The 27,339-nt window shown below is 39.4% G+C and overlaps 1 protein-coding gene across 3 annotated transcripts in view; it reads right to left on the reverse strand.

Moving 5' to 3' along the window:
- Positions 1–338: 338 nt before the first annotated feature.
- EIF2AK2 (eukaryotic translation initiation factor 2 alpha kinase 2) overlaps positions 339–27,339 on the reverse strand; it is a 32,989-nt gene continuing 5,988 nt past the window's right edge. For all 3 annotated transcript variants that reach the window (XM_032410297.1, XM_032410298.1, XM_032410296.1), the window contains 13 exons: positions 26,038–26,192; positions 24,503–24,629; positions 23,899–23,978; positions 23,639–23,732; positions 22,066–22,100; positions 20,790–20,852; positions 18,812–18,934; positions 15,169–15,288; positions 13,213–13,393; positions 9,295–9,423; positions 3,756–3,857; positions 2,797–2,850; positions 339–2,720 (listed from right to left, as the gene is read on the reverse strand). In XM_032410297.1, coding sequence (XP_032266188.1) covers positions 2,598–2,720; positions 2,797–2,850; positions 3,756–3,857; positions 9,295–9,423; positions 13,213–13,393; positions 15,169–15,288; positions 18,812–18,934; positions 20,790–20,852; positions 22,066–22,100; positions 23,639–23,732; positions 23,899–23,978; positions 24,503–24,629; positions 26,038–26,192 — 1,386 coding nt within the window. In that variant the 3' untranslated portion in view covers positions 339–2,597. The remainder of the gene's footprint in view (positions 2,721–2,796; positions 2,851–3,755; positions 3,858–9,294; positions 9,424–13,212; positions 13,394–15,168; positions 15,289–18,811; positions 18,935–20,789; positions 20,853–22,065; positions 22,101–23,638; positions 23,733–23,898; positions 23,979–24,502; positions 24,630–26,037; positions 26,193–27,339) is intronic.

Consider the following 27,339-nt stretch of genomic DNA (forward strand, 5'->3'; position numbering starts at 1 on the left):
CACAAATTATGTAGCTGCCCATACACACACACACACACACACACACACACACACACACACACACGTATATGTATAAAAGCTAAATCACGTATGTGCATTAATAACTTCTATATCCTCCATCTAGATGTATCAGTTGTTCAGTTGTTAACATTTTGCCCCATTTTCTCTCTCCATGTACATAATTGATTTTTGCTGAACATTTGGAAGTTGCCAATATTGGGGCGCCAGGGTGGCTTAGTCGGTTAAATGTCTACCTTCGGCTCAGGTCATGATTTCAGGGTCCTGGGATCGAGCCCTACTTCAGGCTCCCCGCTGAGCTTCTCCTTCTTCCTCTCCACCACCACTACCCCCCACCCTGCTCCTGCTCTCTCTCTCAAATAAATAAATAAAAAATCTTTAAAAAAATAGAAAGTTGCCAATATCATGTCATTTCACCCCTAAATACTGCCTCATGCATTGCCTAAGAATAAGACATTTTCCTGCATGACCACAATATTATCACACCTACAAAAATTAACAATGATCTCTAACGCCATCTAATATGCAGTCCATATCCAAATGTTCTTAATTGTCTCCAAAACATCTTTTACAGCTATTTGCTGGGGTTTTTTTCTTTTTTCTTTTTAACATCCAGGGTACAATCAAGATTCAAACATTGTATTTGGTCATTATATCTCTCTAGTCTCTATTTAGAATGCTTCCTCTACTTTTTATTTTATGATATTGGCTTTTTTGAAAAGCCCAAGGTAATTATCTTATAGAATGACTTCATTCAGGGTTTGTCTAATAATTTCTTCATGACTGAATTTCAGTTAAATGCTTTGGGCAAGAAAACTAAATAGGTGATAGTGTGATAGAGAATTCTTACATCAATCCACATCAGGAGAAGCATAATATTAGTTTGTCCCACCTTCAGTGATGCTAGATTTAATCATGTGGTTATGGAGGACACAATGGGATCTTTCCATTGTAAAGGTGCATTTCCCTTCTCCCCCTTGTAACTGATATATCATCTGTGGGATTATATTTAAGTCCTGTGAAGATCTTGTTCCTCAATATCTTTTCAACCAATAGTTTTAGCATTCATTGATAAACCCTGCCTTGGTCACATACTGCATTGGGAGTTGAAAACCGTATTAGCTGCTTTTAGTAACTTTTTAGAAATAGCCCTAAGCCTTTATAAAAGCATTTTCTCTGGAATTTTCTGCTTAGCCTAAATTTGGCTCATTTTAAAAATTGTAAAATTATATGACAAATTTAGAATGGTAATTCATTGCTCTCAAGTTTAAATCAACCCTCGAGCTCTTCCAAGATGCCGCCCAAATTATCTTCTGGTACTCCCTCCAGGGATTCAGGAAGCCAAACGAGTATAACTCAGTGTTTCTCAGGTGTATCTCTTCCAGAACTCAAGCCACGCCTCTTGCCCAGACTACTGCCCATACTGTTCGTCTCTACTCAGCTATATCCCTCCCCTACTTGAAGTCTCACTGGAATACCACATCTAAGCCCTGAGCCATGATACCTCAATAGAAAGGGTTCTTGAGAAACGTGAACCCCTCCAGATTGACTGCTTTCTGTGCTTACCTCCTGCCTTCCGGCACAGTTATCTCTTTAAAGTGTGTGTTCTAATAGATACAAGATGTATTTAAGATAAAAAAGAATAACTAGGCAGTAAGCAGTAGTAAACTCAACAGCCAGTTTAAAAAAAAAAGGTCAACTGTTACCTTTGCAGTTCACCCCCTGGGTCACACCACTTCTGTCCCTCCTCAGAGAACCACTATGGGATTTAATATTTCTTTATTCCTTTCTTTCCTTTTATTGTTTGACCACATTTGTTTGCATTTCTAAACAAAATTCTTTCGTTTAGCATTCTCTCTGGAACTTTATGTAAAGAGAACCATTCTGTCTATATTTTCTGTAACCAGCTATGTTCCCTTAACATTATGTTCCTACCAGATGTATCATGTTACTGCATTTAGCATGTCATTCATTCATTTTCACTGCTATGCAGTATTACAATGTATGAAAAAGAAACTATTTATCCATTCTTCTTGTGACGGACATTGTTTTTTGTTCTTTTGGCTATTGTAAACAGAGTTTCTACGAACATTCTTGTAGGCATGCAAGTGGGAATGGAACTGATGGCTTTGAGGGTATATACACCTTCAACTTAACCAGATCAGACCAAATTGTTTTCCAAAATGATTTTATATCACTTATCTTTTTAGGGATACCATATTTCTCTAACAAGCTGGTTAACTATTTAAGACAAGGAAAGATCTTACATTTTTTGGCCTAGAAAGAGTGAACACTTGATAAATATTATTAGTTGATTGATTCACTAATTGATATAAAAAATTTGAGAGATTCCCCCCCCAATGTTTATAATAAGGAGATGAGCCAGGAAAATTAGGCAAATGTATGAATGTTTCTGAAGTTAAAAAAAGAAAAAAGATTCAAACCTTCCTAAAATGTAGTGAAAAATTAAGGGAAAAATTAAAATAGAAGGTAAATACCATCAGCAGTCCCTAGAAGATTTTAGACAGTTACAGAAAAATTGAATATCCAAAGTAGGATACTTTTTTAGCTAAAGGGCTCTACCACGTGCTTCGTTCCTTTTTCACTGCAATCTTCTTCCACTCCTTCAAAGTCTCCAGTATTTCAGATGCATTAGGTCGCTTCGTGGGATCATGTGACAATAATTTCTGCAGAAGAGATGTCTGTAATGATAATGAGTCAATACTAAGAAATAGAACATTGAAATAAATGAAATTCTGATTATTTTCAAGTGCTTACTTCTCTGGCATCAAACATATCTGGGAACTTGTCAGCCTTTAGGTCTTTAAAAATCTGAAAATAAAACATATATATATATATAATCACTAGGAAATTATTCACTTGGGAGGAAAACCAAACTTGTTTCTTAGCCAAGAAGCACACAGGATTCCCCTTCCCCACCTTGCCCCATCCTTAACATCATGATATGCTGAAGTGTTAAGAGCATCATATGCATTATCTCCCTTCATCCTTTTTGGAATCTTATGTGATAGGTATTTTCATTACCCCATTGTACAGAGAAGGCTGTTGGCTCCAGGCAAGTTCCCTTTATTGAGCTTCAGACCAAGTTGTCCTGTTGCCTAATGTCTTTAGCGGCAACCCACTGCCTCCATAAGAAAGTCCATCATCTTGCCTTCATCTAGCCCCAACATGTCTTTCCAGTGCCATCAACCATCGCTTCCTTGTCACATATACTCCAATAAAAATGCCACTGCCTGCTATTCCCACACTCTGCACATTGCTGTCTGAAGGCTGGATCTGCCTTCTTTCTATTTTGGACCATTAGAAGCGAACCAATCCTTCAAAGCTCAGCTTAAATACCCCCATGAAACCGAAATCCCTCTAGCTAGCAAGATCTCTGTCCTAGTCATTTCCACAAAACTTCATGTCTTCTCCCAAAACATGTATGGCATTCTCTTATTTTCCTTTCTAGAATATAAGCTCCTTGAGAACAAGGCTTATTCATTTTTATAACCCTGTAGCACTTAGCACAGTGTCTTATGCAAAGCAGGCAATCCATAAAAGTTTACTGACTGACTCAAATAAGAAACAGCTGTAGTTTTATGAGCTGTACATACCTCTCAAAGAAGACCAAAGGTTTTGGTCTTAAACAAAAAGCTTTGGTTGCCCAAACATGGAAAAGATAAAATCTGTATTTCCTTTTCAGTCAACACGAATATATTCAAGAGATTATTTACCTGTATTGTTTCTGAAACAGTGGGACATATGTAAAGAAGTTCTGCGAGAATTAGCCCCAAAGCAAAGATATCCACTTCTTTTCCATATTCTTCTGAAGAAATCTAAAGAGACCAAGATATGTTTACATTCGTTACTCACCCAATATAAATATCCATGTTCTTCTGAAGCCAAAAAAAGTTATTTGACCAAATATCTTCTACCATGTTACAAGACATGTTTGTTAGCAACATCTGTGGAGTCTGACTGCCCTGGTTCCAATCTGTCACTAAATAGCTGCATCACCCATGTAAATGAACCATCAAGGGTAGAATAATCTCAACCATAAAACGGGGATAACGAAAGTTCCAACCTCAGAGTTTGACTGTGGTGTTAAGTAAGATGCAGCAGGTAAAATAGCTAAAATATTTCTCACAAGTGACTTGCATGCAAATGTTCATAGAAGATGTATTTCTAATATTCTGACTGGAAGCAATCTGAATGTCCATCCGCAAGAGAATGAATAAGCACACTGTGGCTTATTCAGGCAATAGAATAGTACTCGGTAACGAAAAGGAATAATCTGTTGGCATAAGCAACAACTAGAAGTTCTCCAATAGACATTACTTCGAGGGAAATAATCAAATACAAGAAAGTACATAAAGTATGATTCCATTCATATGAAGCTCAAGACAGGGAAATCTAATCTGTGGTGATAGAAATCGGAGCACTGATTGCCTCTGGGAAGGAGGGATGGACTGGAAAGGGCCTGAGGGAATTCTCACAGGTGAGGATAATGTTCTACATTTTCATAAGCTTATGGGTTTCACAGGAATATGCCTTTGTCAAAAAAATGTACATTTAAGATATGTACATTTTATGGTGTATAAATCATCCCCTAATAAAATGATTTTTAATTTAAAAACCACTAAGAAAATGAAAAGCACAATGATGAATGAATTTTTAAAAAATATTTTTAGGGTGGCAATACAGGGTGCAGGAGATATTTAATAAAGTGGGAGTTAAAGGGGGGCCATTAGCTACCTATTGTCTCCCACTTTCACATTCCACAATAAACTTAAATTATGTCTTTGTGCCACACGGTCCCCAAAGGGAACAGGTGGATTTCCTCTCCATTCTAGACTCTCAAACATCAAAAAGATGAAAAATAGACAATAAACTGCCAACCAAAAAATATAAGCTACTAGAATAGTGAATCTATATATAAGACAAACATTCACAATCAATAGCTGTACAACCAGGTTCATAACAGCAATTTTCACAAGAGCCAAAAGGTAGAGCAACCCACGAATCCACTGATGGATGAATAGATGTGGTCTATCCATACAATGGAATATTGTTAAGCCTTAAAAAGGAAGGACATTCTGACATATGCTACAGCATGGGTGATATTGAGGATATTATGCTGGGTGAAAAAAGCTAGTCACAAAAAGACAAATACTGTATGATTCTACTCACACAAGATATCTAGAGTGGACAAATTCATAGAGACAGAAAGTAGGATGGTGGTTGCCAGGGCTGGGGGAGAGGGGAACGCAGAGCTATTCGATGGGTGCAGAGTTTCAGTTTTGCAAGATGAAAAGCGTTCTAGAGACGGATGGTGGAGATGATTGCACAACAACGTAAAAGTACGTGATGCCACTCAACTGTGCACTTAAAAATGGCTAACACGGGAAATTATATGTTATGTGTATTTTACCACAATTAAAAATAAATATGTTTTAAAATCAATAGACTTATTAATAACCAATTAGATACAAGGAGTCCCATTTTAACAGCAAAACACTATACATATTGAGGGAAATGCTTTAAAAATAGAAGTGGTCAAAAAAAAAATATAAGTGGTCTTCATGAAGAAAAAAATATTTTAAAACTTCATTGAAGAATATAAAAATGGCCGTAAGGTAGGTTTATCATTGCCCCCGGCTGTGCTCTGGCCTCCCAGTAAGAGGACGACACCTGCCATCTCCACCCCTTGGGTTGGGCCATGCACTTCACGCAGGGCCATGATGGGTAGTGATGTGTGCCACTCCTGGGCAGAGCCCACACAAGTCATCACAAGGTTCTACCACCGCTGCCGGCTGTGAGGACAGCAATGACCCAGACAGGGTGCTTCCTTCAGTCTGGGTTCTGGAATGAAGGAGACAACATGGAACAAAACCACAGCCAGATCGCAGCCAACACATCACGTGGGCGAGAAATAAATCTTTGGTGTTTTGTATGCCACAAAGAGATTAGGAGTCACCGGTTACCATAAGACTGCCTGGCCAAGGCTGACTTGAGAGAGGACTTGAATAAGTGGGAGAAACCTGTCAATTTCCTGGAGCAGAAGTCTCAGATATATAAAAATGTCAATTCTCCTCAGTTGAATCCTTAAATTTAATGCAGTTGCTGTCAAAAATCTCAACACCAGTGATGGACCATGACAGGCTGATTCTATGGTTTATTCCAAATGGAATAGTGAATGTGAACACTAAGAACATTTTTAAAATGAAGAATGATGTGGGAGGTCCTGCTGTCCAAATACTAAAACCGATATTATAATGCTATAATAACTGAGACAGTATGATATTAAAGAGAAAAAGATAAAAATAAGTCATTTGGACAGAAGAGCATCCAAAAACAGATCCATGAGTGTGTGGGAATTTCATGTATGATAAAATAGCATTTCTTTTAGGTTTTTATTTAAATTCCAGTTAGTTAACATACAGTGTAATATTAGCTTCAGGTGTACAATATAGTAACTCAACTCTTCCATGCATCACCCAGGGCTCATCACAAGTACACTCCTTGATCCCCATCACCTATTTCACCCATCCCCCCCACCAACCTCCCCTCTGGTGACCATCAGTTTGTTCTCTATAGTTAAGAGTCTGTTTCTTGGTTTGCCTCTCTGTTTTTTTCCCCTTTGTTCATTTGTTTTGCTTCTTAAATTCCACATATGAGTGAAATCACATGATATTTGTCTTTCTCTGACTGACTTATTCCACTTAGCATAATTCTCTCTAGCTCTATCCATATCATTGCAAATAGCAAGATTTCATTCTTTTTTATGGCTGAATAATATTCGTGTGTGTGTGTGTGTGTGTGTGTCTCCCACATCTTCTTTATCCACTCATCAGTCGATGGACACTTGGGCTGTTACCATAATTTGTAAGATAATGCTGCTATAAACATCGGGATGCATGTATCCCTTTGAATTAGTAGTTTTGTATTCTTTGGGTAAATACCTAGCGGTGTGATTGCTGGATTACAGGGTAGTTCTATTTTTAACTTTTTGAGAAACTCCTATAGTGTTTTCCAGAGTTTACATTCCCACCAACAGTGCAAGAGGGTTCCCCTTTCTCCACATCCTCACCAACATTTGTTGTTTCTTGTGTTGATTTTAGCTATTCTGACAGGTGTGAGGTGAGATCTCACTGTAGTTTTGATTTGCATTTCCCTGATGATAAGTGATGTTGAGCATCTTTTCATGTCTCTGTTGGTCATCTGTATGTCTTCTTTGGAAAAATATCTATTCATATCTCCCGCCCATTTTTAAATTGGATTATTTGTTTTTTGGGTGTTGAGTGTTATAAATTCTTTATATATTTTGGATACTAACCCTTTATGGGACATGTCATTTGCAAATATCTTCTCCCATTCCGTAGGCTGCCTTTTAGTTTTGTTGATTGTTTCCTTCACTGTGCAGAAGCTTTTTTTTTATTTTGATGTAGTCCCAAGAGTTTATTTTTGTTTTTGTTTCCCTTGCCTCAGGAGACACATCTAGATTGCTATGGCTGATGTCAAAGAGATTGCTGCCTATGTTCTCTTTTACGATTTTTATAGGTTCAAGTCTCACATTTAGGCCTTTAATCCATTTTGAATTTATTTTTGTGTATGGTGTAAGGAAGTGGTCCAGTTTCATTCTTTTGCATGTGGCTGTCCAATTTTTCCAATACCATTTCTTGAAGAGACTGTCTTTTCCCCATTGGATATTCTTTCTTGCTTTGTCAAAGATTAATTGACCATATAATTGTGGGTTCATATCTGGGTTTTCTATTCTGTTCCATTGATCTACATGTCTATTTTTGTGCTACCACCATACTGTTTTGATTACAAATACCATTTTTATTATGGTAAAATATACATAAAATTTATCATTTTAACCGTTTTATGTGTGCAATTCAGTGGCATTAAGTACCTTCGCAATGTCACACAACCATTACCGGTATCTATTTCCAAAATTTTTTCATCATCCCAAACAGAACTGCACCATTAAACAATTTCCCATTCTTCCTCCCTCAGGCCCTAGTAACTTCTGTTCTACTTTTTGTTTCTATGAATTTTCCTTAAAATAAAAGCTTACATCATGAACTATCTGATACATGGTGATGGGCAACTGCATATCCACATGAGGAAGATCAAGGTATATCCCTTCCTCAGATGTATACAAAAACTAATTCAAGTTAAGCTCAACTAAAGTAAAAACACAAAATATTTTTGTAATGTTGTGGGAGAAATGGCCTCCAAAATAAAAATGAGAAACCCAGCAGCCATAAAGAAAATACTGATAAACATGACAACTTAAAATTTAAGCTTCCATGATATATCATAAACAAAGAAATAAGGAACAATCAAGGAGAACAAATCTGCAATATGGTTAACAGATACAGAATCAGTAACTGAAATATATAAATATTCCCTACAAATAAATTAGGAACAGATAACCTAATTAAGAAAAATGAGGAAAGGACACAGAGAATCTGCAGAAAAATCGTTAAGTAAATACATGTAAAGATGGTCTACCTTACTAAAAATCTGAAAAATGCAAATTGAACCAGCAAGATACTCCTCATTCATCGCAGTGGCCCAAACTGCAGTCTGCTAGCACCCTAGTCTGATTGGGAATGGGAAGGAGAAGGCAGCATTCTCCAACACTTTGGGAGGAAGGCATAGTAGAATCACTTTTTTGGGGATGACGTCACAGTATTGGCCAAGTTTGAAATGCACTTGTCATTCTATTCAATAATTTCACTTGAAGGAACCTATCATAGATGATCATGGAAATACTTGTTTTTAGAGTCAAAGATAAGGGGGGAAACGTAAAAACTTGCTAACAGCCTAAATAAATACCCATCAATAAGAAACAGTTACATAAATGATGGTATAGGTCAGCATACAATACAGTTGCTAAAATGGATGTGTCAGATCCACAGGTGCTGATATAGAAAGATTAGGATACATTGTTGAGTGAAAAAAATTAAGTCGCAAAATAACATTACAGTAACTTTGTAAAAGCATGTCCTTATATCTTTATGAAGTCTCTATATACATATATATTTGTGTTTATATATGTTTATATATATATATATATATATGAACAGAAAATTATCTAAAAGGATAAACAATAGACTCCCTGAGAAGAGAGAGTCCATTTAGATATTCCCCTTTTGTTCTATATGCTTCTGTGTTGTTTTAATTTTATAAGAGGTGTCTATTATCTCTATAATTAGAAATACAAAAGAAGTGGAAAATACATAGAAAGGAAAGGGACCTCACCTGCTCTGGGCTCATGTATCGAAGAGTTCCTTTATTACTTGTCCGATTTGCATACTCTTTCAAGGATGTCACAAGTCCAAAGTCTCCAATCTTTATGTGTTTTGTATTTACTAAAAATATGTTACCTGGCTACAGAAAAAAAAAAATCCAATATTTATAAGTACCAATTCAACAGACTGTTATCACATATCCAAATCATATTTAACAAGGGCTATTTTTATATTTCCTTATAAGGCATCTACCCTTACATGGGTAGCCCAAAACAGGATACTTAGTCACAGATCTTTAAAGTACCAGCTGAGGAAGTAAGGACTTCTCTGTCAGCAGAGAAGGCTTCGGGCATAACTGCCTTCAAATATCTGAAGATATGCTTAGTGGAAGGTGGATTCACTCTGCACAGTACTAGAGGATAGAAACAACCAAACGCTTGCTTTAATATATCCTAATATACTAATAGTGTGGTCCAAAGAATGGGAATTTGAGAGTTCCCATCTCAGGTGGGGCTGGACACCGACTTGGTAGAAATGTTGCAAATATGAATCCAGGATCTGTTGGGGGTGGAAGTAGAAGCCCTTCAGATCTCTAAGTTTGAGAGTCTCAGAATGAGTCTCTTCTTAATAAAGCTGTTAAGATATCATGTGAAGAATTTCTCCTGGGGATTTCCTTGATGTCAATTTCTCCAGACCCCTGACAACTTCTTAACAAACACACCCCCTCTGTCCTTGAAGGCAGGCCACATCAACTGGAAGCTGATAACTAGCACTTAAGTATTTCTGTTCATGTACGTTAATTCTCTAAGCATATCGAAAAAGCGGCGGGGGGGGGGGGGAATGGGGAGTGTTGTTCATTCTATTCCACCATTTTGTAGGTGGTATTGATGAACATTCTAAAGACCATGAAAACAGGAAGGTTGTTGATAAGGAGATTAATATCTTGCCAATCTTGGGGCATCTGGCTGGCTCAATTGGTGGAGCATGAGACCCTTGATCTCAGGGTGGTGAGTTCGAGCCCCACATTGGGTGTAGACATTGCTCAGAAATAAAATATTTAAAAAAACATATTCTGTCATTCTTGAAAAGGCAACTTTGAATATGATGTTGGGCTTGATGTACACATGCAGACTCTGGGAGGTAAGTAATACTCACGAGAGGGCCTAGCAAAGGAGCTGACAGGGAAGAGACCATAAAGCCAAGAAGGGTGAAAGAGGAGCTTCCAAGAAGCCAGCCTAAAAAGGCTTGTGCAGAAATTAGCAGTTAGATTGGCACCATTCACAGTTAGATTGGAATCTACTGCTGATAATGAAGACGGAAACCTGCAGATGCGTGTGGGGTGGGTGTAGAGAGAAAAACCTCCCAAGGCAGTATTCAGGTTACCATGTAGGAAGACGCTGGGTTTGCAAGTGCAACGGCTCCTCCCGCAGAGGTCTATAACTTGACTCTGAGCAACCCTGAGGTTGCATTTACAATGCTTCTAAATATATAAGCTGGATGAGACTGTCTAGTAAAAATAGCAGATCATTTGTTAATAGTTCATTAAAAAGAAAAAATACGGGCGCCTGGGTGGCTCGGTTAGTTAAGCGTCTGCCTTCGGCTCAGGTCACGATCCCAGGGACCTGGGATCGAGCCCCGCATCCGCAGGGAGCCTGCTTTTCCCTCTCCTCCCTGCTGGTGCTCCCTCTCGCTCTCTCTCTCAAATAAATAAATAAAATACAATCTTAAAAAAAAAGAAAAAGAAAAACAATAAGGTCACATTTTGTCTAATCAGTTATGGTATAATAAGGCCAAAAAAAAAAAAAAAGTGCAAACTTTATACAGCGGGTACAGGAAGAAAGGACTGAATCCGCAGACCGAGGCTGACCAAAGAGCCTGGGCCGACAGAGGGAAAGAACCTCCAAAGCTTTTACTCTAGAAACCTCTATGTCCCTCACCAGTATCTTCGTCTAGTTTTTTTTCCTCTCCATTTTGCTGTAATATCTTTTTTTATTACTAACATATAATTAACATATAAGTTTCAGATGTATGATGTAATGATTTGATGGTCTAATTCTGCAGATTCTGACAGAAAGTGGTAAATGCTGGTAGACTTTATACAGTAGGGACTTCTGGGGTAAAGACCATTCTCTGGCAAAAAGCACCTACAGCTGGTATCGTGTGAAGCATCACAGAAAAAGGTGCACGCCTTCGCTGGCATCTTCTTTAGGCTGGGAGAAAGCAGCAACTCTAGCAGTAAAGCTAGAAAAGTTAGGAGAGGCACGAAGGCTCAGGAGTATTAAAGTCTGACCTTTGAGCAACTGCGGCCATGGAGCGAACACTGTCTGCAAACACAGCCAAGAGAAGAACCCCCCGTAACCCAGGGCACAGGCAGCGTGGGAGACAGAGGTGCTAGGGAAAAGAACGGCCAGGTAGCACCTGTCAGTTTCATGAATTCATCCAGAGGGGGGCCTGGGAGTTAATACCCAAACGTCTGCATTTATTTGCAGATTACTTTATAAGTAATTGTGCTTAAATTTTTTATTTAACTATATATATGATTTATTCCAAAGTGAAGGTATAGCCATTCTAAATCTATTCTTTTGAGCATAGTTCTTATAACATTCCAACTTTAAAATGCACCTTTAAGATATCGTTAAAGAAAGATGGAACCAGGGGCACCTGGGTGGCTCAGTCCGTTAAGCTCAGGTCATGATCCCGGCATCCTGGAATCGATTCCCACATTGGGCTCCCTGCTTGGCAGGGAGTCTGCTTCTCCCTCTCTCTCCCTCTCTCTCTCTGTCCCTGCCCCCCCCACCTCATGTTCTCTCTCTCTCAAATAAATAAAATCTTAAAAAGAAAAGAAAAGAAAGAAAGAAAGAAAGAACCAGGTGGATTCCAACACAAAGGCCTCAAGCCTCCAGCTCCTGGGGGCAGACCAAAGACACACTATCTTTTATAGGCCAGTTATTCCTATCTAGACCCAACAACTCTATACACAAGTGCTTCTTTTTCTCAAGAAACTCTTTCACTTCATTCCTCATTCCTGGCTATTGTAGATGGGCAGGATAAGCAGACAGCCAAGATCCATATAGATTAGTTGCTTCTGCCAGATCCAGAGTGATCAGGAAAGACTATGTAAAGAAATTGAGACCAAAGAAGACAAGCAGAAGAGTGTGCCGTGCAAGAAGAACATGAACAGTGTTAGGATTCCGCATGGCTAGTTTGTGATGGGAGTAGACAGATTATAGGGAAGAGAGACTGGGGGACACCATGAAAAATTCTTCTGTCCCTTCTTTCATTTTGATGAGAAGGTAAAATGGGAAAACAGCTCATCTGGACCATGAAAGAAGCTAGGAAGCCAGCAGAAAATAAAAATACAAAGCTATGTGTTCCAAGTTTTGGATCAGTACAATTTTCCAATCATGGGGTAGAAATGTCTAACCAGATGCCAAGAAAATTCTAGACTCTGGATCTAGTAGCTGTGACTGCCCTCAAGAGTAATGACTTAAGAAATTAGGAGAACCATGTTCCCAAAGCCAGTCACGAGAGTCCCTTCTGCTTCTCAAACAAGCCTGAGTAGCGGCAGAAGCAGGGACAGAGCGGCCCGTTGGCTGTGCTAACCATGGTAATGATCTGCACAGAAATGTTCAGCTTACGAAAGCTTTTGGTTTTTGCAACTGGAGTATGACAAGCAGCCAGATAACACCAGAAGGGAATGAGCTCCTGCCTACAGGGCTCCTTCCGATTATCTAGGTACATTCATTTATCCTGGAGATCTTCTGAGTGGTGCTATGGAATGGTATTTGGGGCAAGTTCTAGATCCATTCTAACTTTAAAGGATCAGAGATATTATTTCCTCAGGACTGTCAATCAATTCTAAAACTAGAGAAGATAGATTTAAAATTACTAAATCACATCAAATCTGAAGAGTACATTTTCCATTTACCTTAAGGTCTCTGTGAATTAGCTGTTCACCATGTATATACTCCACACCTGCTGCTATTTGTTCATATAATTCCAGAGACAAAGGTTTGTCTGGCTTCTTGCCTCTTCTGTTGTCAATCCATGCCTCCAATGTCCCTTTATCACAGAATTCCATTTGGATGAGAAGGCACTTAATCTTTTGTCTGGATATAAAATGTGCAGTACGTTACACGTAGCAATAAAAATAAATTCATAAAAAATAACCTTTCTTTTTAAAATTACACTGTATCTCCTTAAGAACCCCAAAACATGTCTCAAAACAGAAATCTAATAAACTTGAATCAAAATACATCATTTTTTATTTAAATCATAAGTTCCTAAATGTCCAGAGCGCTATTTGTTAACTATTTTATAAAGTTTGAGCCTGCCCATTCTTTAATGGTAAAGGATCCTTGATCCCCTTTGCTAATAGGAATAGGAACATTAATACAATGGCATTAAAGAGAACCAAAGCTCATTACTACATAAAATAATTCTGGAACGTTTTAATTTACTATCGACCTACTGAACATCTGTTTTGTGGAAAGCACAGAACAGGCACCTAGAGATGAAGAAAAAATGAGTTAGATACCGTCCTTGCTGTCATGGGAGTTATGGTTTAATAAGAAAGAAATATGGGCAAAACAAATCAAAAACAACAGCGTAAGGATAGGTTCTCAAAGAGAAGTGCCAATAAATTGCTAAGAGATACCTGTGAGGACTGATTTTGCTAACCATGCTTTTATGTTGCTTTCTCAACTAGGTTGGCCTCAATATTAATTTATATTCTTTGAACTTATGTTGGCTAGAAAATAGGAAGAGAAAGCCAAGAATCTGTGGAAAGCTAAAGTCCTGCCTGTATGCTGATGGTCAGCAACCCCTGAAACCAATGATAAAGCTCTCAATTACATGGGGCACAGCCAGGGCTGGAGTCGGGAGTCGATGAATGAACAGGCCTCAGTGTCCTCGGGATTTCCGTGAGGACGGTCCCCCCAAGAAACACTGGCTGACTTTCAGAGGGAGATGTCAGGTCTTGAGAGCCCTCCAGTCCTTTGTCAGGGGCTTGAGACAAAACATGAGTGATACCAGATGGGGTACCCGCATCTCAGCTCATAGTCTTAAAATTATTTTCCCTGCCCACCACGCCACCGTAAGTGGTGTGGCTGTATTCAAGAGAGACTCCTCGGGGCGCCTGGCTGGCTCAGTCGGTAGAGCAGGTGACTCCTGATCTGAGGGTCGTGAGTTCAAGCCCCATGCTGGGCATGGAGTCTACTTTAAAAAAAAAAAAAAAAATTTAAATTTTAAAAAGAGGGGCGCCTGGGTGGTTCAGTCGGTTAAGTGTCTGCCTTCGGCTCAGGTCATGATCCCAGGGTCCTGGGATCGAGCCCCGCATCGGGCTCCCTGCTCAGCGGGAAGCCTGCTTCTCCCTCTCCCACTCCCCCTGCTTGTGTTCGCTCTCTCACTGTGTCTCTGTAAAATAAATAAATAAAATTAAAAAAAAAAAAAGAGAGAGAGAGAGAGAGAGACCCTCTTGACTGCACCCCACCAACCAAGGGCCTCTGAGAAGGCCAGAAAAGTGCTGGCAGCTGAGGAGGGGCTTCCAGCTGTCGTGTGTGTAACATGTTCAAACTTTCTCCACAAAGCTGCATTTACAGCCTGGTCTGAGGTTGGGGCATGTGAGTAAGCCTACACATTGACTGAGATTCTGAAAATAGCTGAGGACAATAAAAAAAAAATTTTTTTTAAGCAAGTTTGGAGCAAGGAATAGGAGCCACAAAAAGATTATTCATTATTTCCTTACCTGGTGAATAGAGACATAACAGTGTCTCAAACAGTGTGGTTGTGATATTGCTAATTAACGGCCTTATCCGGTGGCCCACACATAGTAAATGACAGTTTCCTCCATCCTATTAGGGCTATGAGAATTCTTTTTAGTTACCTTGAAGGATTTACGCTGTCCTCAGGATGGTAATCTTCCCCAGCCCAGCAACAATAGTAGTGAACAATATTTGGGTGATCAAGTGCTGCCAAAGCTTTTACTTCACGCTCTACCTTCTTGCTTTAAAGAAACAGGGAACATAAAAGTGTCATTATACATCCCTGTAAAAACTACAGGTTGAGTAACAGAAGACAGCTATGTATGCTCCCTTAGTCAATGGTCACCATGGTTCCCACACTCTGAGTATTTAAAAGGAAGCCAGGAGCACTCAAAAGGAAAGACTGAACACACAGAAAAAAACATAGCTGTTCTCACACTCAATATAAGAAAAAAAGCGGTGACTTCATTAATTCCAAATATCAGAAAATTTAAAAGTCATTTGTGGTGGTCTCCGAAATGCCAGTCACGCAAATTTTGGTAGCTAATTCACACATTGTATTTTGTTTAGACTTGTGTTAAAATCACTTTGGGTTTCACAAGCAAACCCTGTTTGGGCAGCAAGGGTAATCCAGGCAACTTGAAGAACATAAATCAGAATTTTCAATGCATAGCAAAAATACACAAAGGAGATCATCTCTGCAGAGAAAGTGAGACTACACAGCACATGTGGGAGCTTTACAGGGATGTGGAGTCAAGAGCAAAGATAATTCTATGCTACGTGGAATAAATAAATTTGAGATTTCAATGGTGAGAAGGGGTAAGCAAACATTTTATAATTCCATTTTTTAATTTGAAAAGTTCTGTATCTACATGACATAAAACTTATAAGAATAAAGGAAGAAAAAGTACTCATACATCAACAGCCCTAATATAATCAGTTATTTTGGATTGTTTCTTATCGTCTTTCTTCACACACATTTTTATATACTTGTAATTATAGTATATAATTTTTATCCTATTTTTCCACATAACAGGTTATCTTTACCATTTTCCTTGTTACACAACCTATATAACCATCATGTATAAACTTTCTCATGTAAGATTTCAAAAGTACAGAAAATTAGAACAAATAGTGTCATGACCGCTACCTAGCCATCATCCAGATGAAACAGTTATTAACTCCTGGCCAATCTTGTTTCATCTATGCTCTTATCCACTTCCTCATCTCCCCTGGATTAATCTGAAGCAAATTCCAGCATCATACCATTTCATGTGTAAGTATTTTCAGTATACAAGCCTCATTTTTTTAATGACTGCAAAATAGCCATTGAGCAGGGGAGAGAATAAAACATACTTAATCATTTCTTCATTGCTGGACATTTGGTTTGTTCTAATTTCTCACTGTTATAAATGACACTGTAATTGACATATTCTTATATAACTTTTTCCATCATTTGGATAATATTCTTAGAATAGGTTCCCAGACAGGAAACCCATGGGTCATGGTGTATAAATATTCCAAGTATATTCTTAACTGTGTTATACCAACTTATGAAGCCACTAAAAATGTCCAAGATACTGTGCCCTTATCATCATTAAGTATTACCGGTAAAAAAACAATGGAATTGAACAGAAGGAGTAATACTTCATTCCTGTCAAGCAAAACGATGTGGAAAGAGGGGCGCCTGGGTGGCTCAGTCAGTTAAGCGTCTGACTCTTGGTTTCAGCTCAGGTCCTGGGATCCAGCCCTGTGTCAGGCTCCGTGCTCAGCATGGAGTCTGCGTGAGATTCTCTGTCCTTCTCCCTCTGCCCCTCCCCCTGTGTGCTCTTTCTCTCTCTCTCTAAAATAAATAAATAAATCTTAAAAAAAACCCAAAACACATAATGGGGCACCTGGGTGGCTCAGTCGTTAAGCCTTCAGCTCAGGTCATGATCTCCCAGTCCTGGGATGGAGCCCCACATCGGGCTCCCGGCTCAGCAGGGAGTCGGCTTCTCCCTCTCCCTCTGCCTCTCCGTCTCCCTCTGCCTCTCCTTCTGATTGTGCTCTCTCTGTCTCTCTCTCTCTCAAAACGAATAAAGAAAACCTTAAACACACACACACACACACACACAAAACAATGTGGAAAGAGAAAGCCTTGTTTTGATGCTAGGTGGTTATGGAAGGATTTCAACTGCAAGGCATCTTCCATGGGACAGGAGGTAGGTTTGTTTGGCTGAGATGAGGAATGGCTAGGACTCCATGCCTGCTTCTCCTTTGCTCACAGCGTTTTCCTTAGCCCGTGTGCCTTCCCCATCTCCTTCCCTAGACCTTGAGGGATAGGTCTGTAAGTTACACATAGTACAACTGTCAGAAAACAACAAGCAAGACTGGTGAATTGGTGAGCATGTGATTTAATACCTCCTTACCATGTGCTCTCTTTTCTGAAGGAGTTCTGCTATCCAGTAAGTGGGGGGTGGGAGTCAGTAGGTGCAGATAATATATAAAACAACACGGGGAGCGATGGGTTATAGTGGGAACACAGTGGATTGGCATTCCAGAGAACAAGTTCTAAATCCCCACCTTGTGAATTCTACCTCTGAAACTAATAATACAATATGTTAAGTAACTGAATTTAAATAAAATAAAATTTAAACATAAATAAATCTCTACCTTGTTACCATAGTAGGTAGTGTCCAAAGATGGTCATCAATTCTTTTCCTCCTCATACATGCAACCACTCCTCAGATTAAGAGGTAGAGTCTATTTGCTCTCCCCTTGAGTCTGAGCTGGCCTTAGTGATTTTGTTTAACCAATATAATGTGGAACTTCCAAGACTAGGTCAAAAGTAGCTTTTGCTATTCCCTTTTGGGATGACTTGCTCTGGGGACAATAGCTCTTGGAACCCAGGCACTAAGTTGTGAGACGCCCAGGTGACATGAAGAAGGCAGGTGGAGGCGCTCTGATTAACAATCCCCGCTGAATTTCCAGCCCACAGCCAGCTTGACTGCTAGCCATGGGTGACAGCCATCCCTGGCCAAGCTTTCTGATGACTTCTTTTTTTAAAAAAGATTTTATTTATTTATTTGTGAAAGAGAGGCGGTGGTGGGGGAGAGAGAGAGAGAGAGAGCACAAGTGGGGGGGGGCAGAATGAGAGGGAGAAGCAGGCTCCCCGGTGAGAGGGAGCCCGATACGGGGCTCAATCCCAGGACTCGGGGATCATGACCTGAGCCAAAGGCAGATGCTTAACCCCCAAGCTTTCTGATGACTTCTGACTACAAAAGCATAACAGATCCCAGATGAGGATGGCCCAATGAACACAACCAATCACAGGACAGTGACAGATAATAGTACCTTGTTCTTTTTCAGCCACTACATTTTGGAGTGGTGTATTATGCAATAATAGACAAATGGGATGGTTACCAACTAGGTTTTACCTTTGACAAATCAGTTCGCCTCTTTGGGTCTCAGTCTCCTAATCCGTAAAATAAAGGGAGGAGACCAGAAAATCTCAAAGGTCACTGTAAGCTAGATGATTCTATAACTTTAGTTGTCATCAAGACAGGATCAAAAGAATGGTCAATGGTCTATCCAATTTTTTTATTGAAATAACCACAATAAAGTGAAGTCATGTCAGAGGAAGCCAAGCTCCTGATGAGAGAGTGACATTTTTAAGGAAGACTAGAAAAAAGTAAATAATCTGCTAATGAAGAAGAGAGAGACATAAAAAAAGAATCGTGCACGTTCACACACCTTCTCATTCAAAGAAACAAACGTACTACTTACTCTTTATCATATTTAACACGTTTAATAACATAAGTCTTCCTATCAATTTTGTGCTTTGCTTTGAAAACCTGACCGTATCCGCCTGAGCCAATCGGTGTTATTTCTGTAAAATCACGAGCAAACCTGAAAAGAGAAATGCCACTGTTATTCTGAGTTCAGTGGTCATAGCCCACCCCCGCCCCGCACCCAACACTTCCACTTCCCCTTAACATCACCGGCACAACGGACTGAATAACAAACACAGCTCTACCCTTCTATATAAGAAGAGTCCAGGGCGCCTGGGTGGCTCAGTCGGTTAAGCGACTGCCTTCGGCTCAGGTCATGATCCCAGGGTCCTGGGATCGAGTCCCGCATCGGGCTCCCTGCTCTGCGGGGAGCCTGCTTCTCCCTCTCCCACTCCCCCTGCTTGTGTTCCCTCTCTCGCTGTGTCTCTCTCTGTCAAATAAATAAATAAAATCTTTAAAAAAAAAAAAAAAAGAAGAGTCCACTCCACAGAAACTCTTGAATCACAGTCATAGTTTCTCTCGCTCCTGCTCCCATTGTAACAAATCACCCTAGTAATGACATTCAACTTCTGGCTGCACAAAAGCCATAATAAAGATGCTTACTTAAGGTATAAAACTTCAGAAGGAAGCACCATATTCGGTTCCCCAGCTACCACCAAGCTGTCGTAAGAGAAATGAGCATGGTCTCTGAGCCCACCTACATGTGTAACTACCTGGTTTTCCCCTCTCTCTCCTGCCCCACATTCCATCATTAAACCCTGCCAGTTCTACTCCCCAAACATATCACTGGTGTGTGCCCACTTTTCCCCATCTCCAACATCTTCACACCAGTCTAAGCTCCCGTCAGCCACCACAGAACCGTGCTAGCTCGGACACTCCACTTCCGAGTCTCCTTCCTTTGCTCCAATCCATGAACCACGCAGCAAGCAGGGGGAAAAACTCTGAGCCCATCTCTCTGTTGCCTAAACTCTCCAATAGCCTCCTTTTGCTTTCAGCAAACCCCAGAAAGTCCTTAGATAGCCTAAAAGGGGTCTCGTGCTTCCCTCCCCAGCTTGTCCCATGGCACCACGCCCTTGCTCACGCACTCCAAGCACACAGCGTCTGCCCCCTGAATGCTCGCATACTGTTCCTACCTTCACTTTCCCACATGCTCTGCTTTTACGAAGCCACAGACCCCACCTTCCTGTGCTAACTCACCCTCCAGGCGCCCCGACATGGCTGACCCCAGAGAAAGCCTTTGCCTCACCCCTCACACTAAACCCAACAGTCCTATTTCCATTTCTTACCAGGTCATTGCTTTCCCTTGAGACCTCTGACCATAGATTATAATTACAGATTTTTCACATAATTATCATCCCCACAAAGCTCTGTGAGGGCAGAAGCTGTTTCTGTTTGTTCCCACTATAAATCCAATGCCCAGCACAGTGCCAGGCATATATGAGGTTCTTATTAAATGTTTGTTGATTCTTTATCGTTTTTTTTTTTTTTACACTTGTATTCAATGTCCTCCTGTTGCAAAGAGGCTTCACATTTGTTTTAGATATTTTGTTCAAACCCAAACACATAGTCTACCACAAGAGGAACCTTTTTTTCAATGTGAAATCTGGAATGGAGCTGGAATATGGAAAACAGGTTTGAGTGGATCTATTTGGATTCCTTCAGGGGTCTTTAAAAAAAAATCACTGGTTTATAGAAATATTTACCTTCAATATTAAAAACTTCCATGGGTGTCAGAAAAACTCACATCAGTATCACACAGATCTACATTTACCACATTCCATCTGGATTCATCTAAACATTACCTCTCCAAGAGACGATGATTCTTTGGGGGTCTGACTGTACTAAAAAAAAATTAACTGTTCAGGGAGAAATAGAATTTAACCTGGCTGATGTACAACAGTCCCTTCAGAAGCTTTTGTTGAATGCGCAAACATATCTTTAAACAGATTCTTTTTTACAGGTTTCCCTCTTACCTGTCTTCCACAGTGTACTTGTCTTCTTTGGTCACAGGAGAGTTAAAGGTAGGTGCCAAACTTCTAAAATTTAAGAGAAGAATATAAAACTCAAATAAAACTCAAATAAAATAGAACTTTATGTCATGTGCTAGTTTTTTTATATTTTGAGTCAACTATTAGAATTACAAGGTAGAAAGTGATAACCTTTCTTTATAAAACAATATACTGACAGTTCTCCTCTATCCACTAATAATTTTTCATTCCTTTCCTGATTCCTTTTTTTTTTTTTTTTTTGCCTTAACACATTCACTGTTGGTGTTGCCACCAGCCTCTCCTTTGTTCCTTACAGACTCAAACCCAAGGAAATAGATCTCCTTGCACCGTCATTCTGGTCTTTGTACTTTACTCCTGGTTGGTGGTGAACCATGTGCTATTGGAAGTTCGAACCCCACTAGTAACTAAACATATTCCAATTGCTATCTTCCCCCTAAGCCCTCAAGTCTTGAACTTCCTTAACCCCATCAGTGTCCATGATTCCTGTCTGTATCTCCTTCTCCTTTGCCTCTTCTTCACCCATTTATTGGAACTCTATTCCCTCAAATCCTGTCCACTCTTCCCATACAGTTTGTCTTGCAAATTATCCTCATCCCTCGTCACTGCCGTGATAACCATGGCTGACAGCTGGATCATCTTACACACACACACCTCTCTTCTCTCCACTCAAACACCCACATCGGGAATCATCCTTCCCTGACACATCTCCTACTGTTCAGAATATATTGGTGGCTCATAATGGCTCCCACTGCCATCTTGCCCTCATTGATGACTTAGGGTTATGTCCTTGTTTTTCTCTTCCGTTCGAGAAACCAATCCACCATCATTTATATAATATTGGATCTTTTTCTCTTCTTACCCAAGTCATTATGCCATCTCTACCCTACCTGCCTGTCTGCAAAATAATGCAGTTCTCTGGAAAGTGTCCCTCCAAGTTCACTTCTGTCAACCTCTTCCAAAATAATGCCCTTAACCAATGACCCTAGTGATCCCCACAGGCCCTTTCATCTATGGTGCAGTGTGTACATACATTCAAAGATTTCTCTACATATGTAAAATCATTTGTTTATAGATTTCAAACTTTTTGGGATCCTTAACCATGCTTTCTACCTCTGAAATTCCACTCAAAGAAGGGTATATAGTACTCTACAAATACTGAAGACTTAGTAAATAAGGTTAATAACCTAAGTCTGAAACAAAACTTCATTTCCAAATATGTGCACTGCATAATGATACCCACCTTTTCACCTTCTTTTCACTACTTCTGACATCGCTCTGTAACAAAAGAAAATGAAAAACAATTGTAGATGATTAAATCAATTATCTTGCTTTATCTTGTTCTTTTTCCTCCTGTACTTCTGGATGGTTCTGTGACATTTTTTTTTTGGTCCGTTAGATGAACAGCCTCATTAAGTTGTGTACTCCCATCAAGCCCTGCTTCTCAGTTTACTTGGCTAGATCAATGTTCTCATCTATTCTAGCAACCAGACAGATAAGGCAGGGAGGACAAAAAAGCAATCGGGGCAAGTTCAGCAGAAGCACTGGGTCTCAACAAGAAGGCGTGCATCACAGCTCTCCACAGTGCTAGAGACACAGATGGAGCTCAGGGATCCAGTCTAAAATAATTCCCCAAGTGTTTCTTATCTGGTAACCGGCTAAAAATGGCAATGCTAAAAAAAAAAGAAAAAGAAAAAATGGCAATACTAATAATTTCATTTTTAGCACAAATTAAATTTTAATATTTAGCAAAAAAAGAGGAATCTTCAATATATCTCAAAAATGAATTTCACAGAGCTATTCTTTATTCATATTCACTTTTATTCTGGTAGGTTTTGTAGTATTACCAATTTGAATACGTTGACATCGAGCAGGGAGCATCAAACTAAGAGTTTTTGAGCTCATACCACTTCCCACTGTATGATGACTACAGTATATTAATTTAGCCATTCTGTCAAATGACAATGTTGCTTAAGTCTCCTCCTGCTACAAATGAGGTTGCAAGAACACACTTACATATGTTTCTCTGTACATACATAGGAGTGCTTCTCTAGTAGACATCCCCAGGAATGGAACTGCTTGAAGGCATGGCGTGCACACCCTCCGCTTTGCTACATATTGCCAAACTGTCTCCACAATGGTTGTACCAACTTATACTTCCACCCGCAGCATGTAGTAGTTATAATTGGAATACAGCTGTGCCGATGCTTAGTATTGCCAGACTCAAATTTTGCCATGGTGATGGGTTTAAAAAAGGTACCTAACTGTTGTTTTGATTTGCATTTTCCCTACTACTATGCAGTAAAGCATCTTTTCATATTTTTGTTGCCCATTTGGGTATCTCTTCTCTGTTGTCTGTTCAGATCTTCTGTACATTTTTCTGAGTTGCTTTTCTTTTTCTTATCGATTTGTTTACAGTTCATCATAAATAGGGCACTTACGTAACACTAATTGTCACCACAAAAATTATCTGATTTTTAAGTTTAGTTCTGATTTTTTAAAACAGGAGCAGACTATATTAATGGACATTTTAAGTAGTGTCCAGCTGGTAGAAGATAAGCAAGATAACAGGAATATATGAAAACATGAAGGTGAGTAGGGAGAGGAAGATGGGAGTGAAGAGTGGAAGAATTTTGCAAGTGAGGAACAGGGGTTAATAAAGAAAGGAGAAAGCCAAAATGCTGCCACATATTAATATGAAATAAGAATGCATGAGATAAAAGTACAAAAATTATGGTTGAGTACTGAGGCAATTTTTAAATGAAGAAACACAATAGAGAAAAAGATCATCAGGAAGCTAGAGGCTAATACTATACCAGAGGAGATGAAGAATTGTTTATACTGTTGCTGTTACAATTTCCTTCTGGTGCATTTGGTGAGAAATCATTTTCAAGTGGTGATTTAGAAGCACTAGAAGAAAAGGGGATAATTATTAGTTTGTGAATTCTGCCTATTTTTTGTTGATCAGAATTTCTTTCTCTAAATTCTCCTTAAACATTAAACATTTTCATAAAAATGTGCTCTCAGGCAGCAATCTGAATTTGTTAAATTATCACAGTTGCTTGTCCACACTTACGATATGCTTTTCACCGAAGTGCTGTTTCCCGAGTTACTAGGTGAAGTAGTCCAAGAATCACTTGATAGTGAGTCATCTTTCTGAAAGACAGAGTACCCCTCAGGAGTTTTAAGAGCAATTACATTACTTCTCCATACTGGCTCAGTCTCTGTGTGCTAACTACCACATTTATTTATGGATGCTTGAACTGGATTTAAAAACCAACCCTGGGGGCACCTGGGTGGCTCAGTTGGTTAAGTGTCTGCTTTCAGCTCAGGTCACGATTTCAAGGTCCTGGGATCGAGCCCCACCATCGGGCTCCCTCCTCAGTGGGGAGTCTGCTTCTTCCTCCCCCTCTCTTTCTGCCCCTCCCCCCAGCTCATACTCTCTCTCTCTCTCAAATAAATAAAATCTTAAAAAAAAAAACCAATCCTGAGTTGTGAACAGAATTTTACTCTCTGGGGCCTCATGGCCCCATGGCTCTTGGCTCATTGGGGAAACACAGAATGGAGGAATCCTTTTGCTATGTGATTGGTTGTCTTGGCATCATCTAAACAGTCTTACCTCAAATCAACTTCAGAAAGAATCTTAAAATTTAAAAGTGAAATCCAAAGGCATTTCATACCATTAAGGTTTTCTCTGATTGTATCCGCTCATATGCAGATTTAGCAGCCATCTGTTTTGCCTCCTGTTTGGTAGCACCTCCACCAACACCATATTCTTTCTGCCCAATTTTGCATCTATAGTAAAATCTAGGAGAAATGATAGAGAGCATTTACCCAAATACTAAAAAAAACCCAGTAAATCTAACTTAGGATTTGGAAACAAACACAGATGAACAAAGACCTTAATATAACCCCAATTTAATGGGTACATTTAGTTTGTATCTTGTAGAATATAAATCTCTGATAAGATGACTGACCAATTTGCCAGAATAACCAGGAGAGCTTGATGTCATCAGCTTGCATTTGTGTTAGGCAAGGAACCTCGGACAATTATATGAGAACTCTACTGAATATGGAAAAGCAATGTGTATCAGGGAGTTACTATGCATTAATTCAAAATTATTCCAGTGTTATTTGCCATGGAGGCAAATACACCCAACCAGGGTTGAGTCTTCCCTGCTGGGCCCTGAAGGCAGAATTAGATTGAGTGGCTGGGTGGTTTCTACAGCTCCTATTCTCCCGGGCACCGCTAAGTAGACTTCTCTCTTTTAGGTAACTTATGTTAGAGTGTTTAATCCCAAGGAACCCAACAGGTGAGCTACGAAAAAATAGCCTCCTACTTTATTGAGATTGACTCACACAATTCACTTTGGACTATTTCATGCCAATGAATACTCTTCCGTTTTCCTCTTCCTGGTTCTGGCCTAAAAGCCATCAGAGCTAAGAAGTCCGTAACTGAGTCAATTCAGAGGACAGTATTCTGAAGGGGTCATTTGGACTATTCGCCATTTAGATTTTTCTCTCTCTCTCTCATTCAATGGGTAGGTTGTAGCCAAGAAACAATCTCCTTCAGGCTCATTTACTTTCTGCTTTTCCTAGTTCCTATCCATTCTTATCTCCACTTCCAAAATCTTGGCAACTCTGAAGCTCTACTCCATCCCACCCTTTATAATCCTTAAATCCGGGTCTCCTCACAGCCTGTGGCTAAAACCCATTCCTTTTAGGACCTGGTATTTGTCTAGAGAGTGACACCATTTAACTGAATGTGAAGGACAAACACCTAGACAAACGGCTCTCTAATCTGATGATGGTGAAGAGAGAGTCATTTTACCTACACATGTGGTCCAGTCATTGTCATACAGCAACTCCCACTGTGATCTGTGGGAGAGAAACATCTCCACACACACACACCCCCAGCAGGGGCACCCCATTCTCTCTTCGGTCTCCTGAAGACTAAACCATCCAGATAGACCTCAGAAACAAAGGATTCCCCAGATTTGATCCATTATGGTATATGGGTCCCAAGTCTTCAGCAATTAAGCATTTTCATATTTTAATTATGAAGATGACCAGTTGTGTATAAGTCATATAAAACCTTCCATGCAAAAGGTCCCCAAAAGGAGGACAAATATTTCTAGAAAATTAGACATGAAAACAAGCCCGTTCTATTGCTTAGATACAATGAAATAGAAGGAAAAGCTGAACTACATCTCACCTTTCTGGCCCATATTCTTTCAATTCACATTGTTCATAATTTACAGATAGTTTTTCCTTCTGGGCAAGCCTATTCATACGGCCTATGAAATTCTCAAAGGATCCCACTCCTAATCCTTCTGAAGTATCTGTTGTCAGTGATAAAGAACTAACTGCCTACAAAGAAAAAAAAATCTTGTTTAATACAGATGAAAACAAAGATTTAACCATTTTGTTTCCTCTAATAAAATTACTAAATGAATAATTTGAAAGACAACTCAGATTTTATGTATTGCCCTAGTCTACTACCTTGAGTAAAAGTCTAAGTATATATCTTTTTCTACCATAAAAAATCCACAAGAAAAAAGGTAACAGTAGGAAAGGAACCATCCTTTTATAGTTTTCTATGGAAAAACAAAATAGTGAACTTTCTTGTTTATCCATGCAAAATACTCTAACACTGTCTAGCTCACTCTACCCTTTGTAAATCTCAAAAAACAAGATAACCAATATTTAAGGAAAGCTATATCCTGGATCACACCTTATGGGGAAAGAGGAATATAACAGCACCATTCCTTCCATTCTTATCTGTACCTTTTTCCTAATCTGGCAAAAGCTTGTCCAAAGTTTTTCTACTTTATTAATTTTGTCAAAGAACTAACTTTTGGTTTTATCGACCTTCTTTATTGTTTCTTAGTTTTCTTTTACATCAATGTTGGGCCTTGTTATTATTTTCTGTCTTCTGCTTTTTTGGGGAAAGGTAGTCTATTGTTCTCCTAACTTCTTGACTTGATTTTCTGGCTCATTAACAATTCGTGAGTTTGCAATTTTGCCTGATTTACTTTCCCCAATTTGGGTTACAAGGGTGACATCATCGAGGAAGATTTTTCAGGAAAGTATCTTGAAAGTCAATGTTTTCAAAATTTTCAATATCTGAGAAACAATCCTCTTTGGTCCCACATGTAAACGACTGCTTGTCTCATTTTACGGCCAGTTCTCTGCTATCCCATGGTTTAAAATGATGCTGTGGACAGCATGATTTTTTTTTTTCGTTTTTACATTTTGAATAATTTCCTTTTTCTGCCTCGATGCTTATAGGATTTTTTCATCATCCCTAGAGCCCAGGACTTTCCCAATGATCAATGTTCTTGGTGGCTCTGTGTTTTTCTCTATCTGTTGAGTTGCTTTCATCTGCATCGAGGTCTTCCTTTATTTCAGAAACACTTTCAACTGGAATCTCTTCAGATAGCTTTCTCTGTACTCTTTACTCTGTTCTCAGCCTCCAGGATACCAATTCCATGAATGCTGGTTTTCCATCACCTGT

Source organism: Phoca vitulina, unplaced genomic scaffold, assembly GCF_004348235.1.
Source record: "Phoca vitulina isolate PV1807 unplaced genomic scaffold, GSC_HSeal_1.0 scaffold12, whole genome shotgun sequence".
In the NCBI taxonomy this organism is placed as follows: domain Eukaryota; kingdom Metazoa; phylum Chordata; class Mammalia; order Carnivora; family Phocidae; genus Phoca; species Phoca vitulina.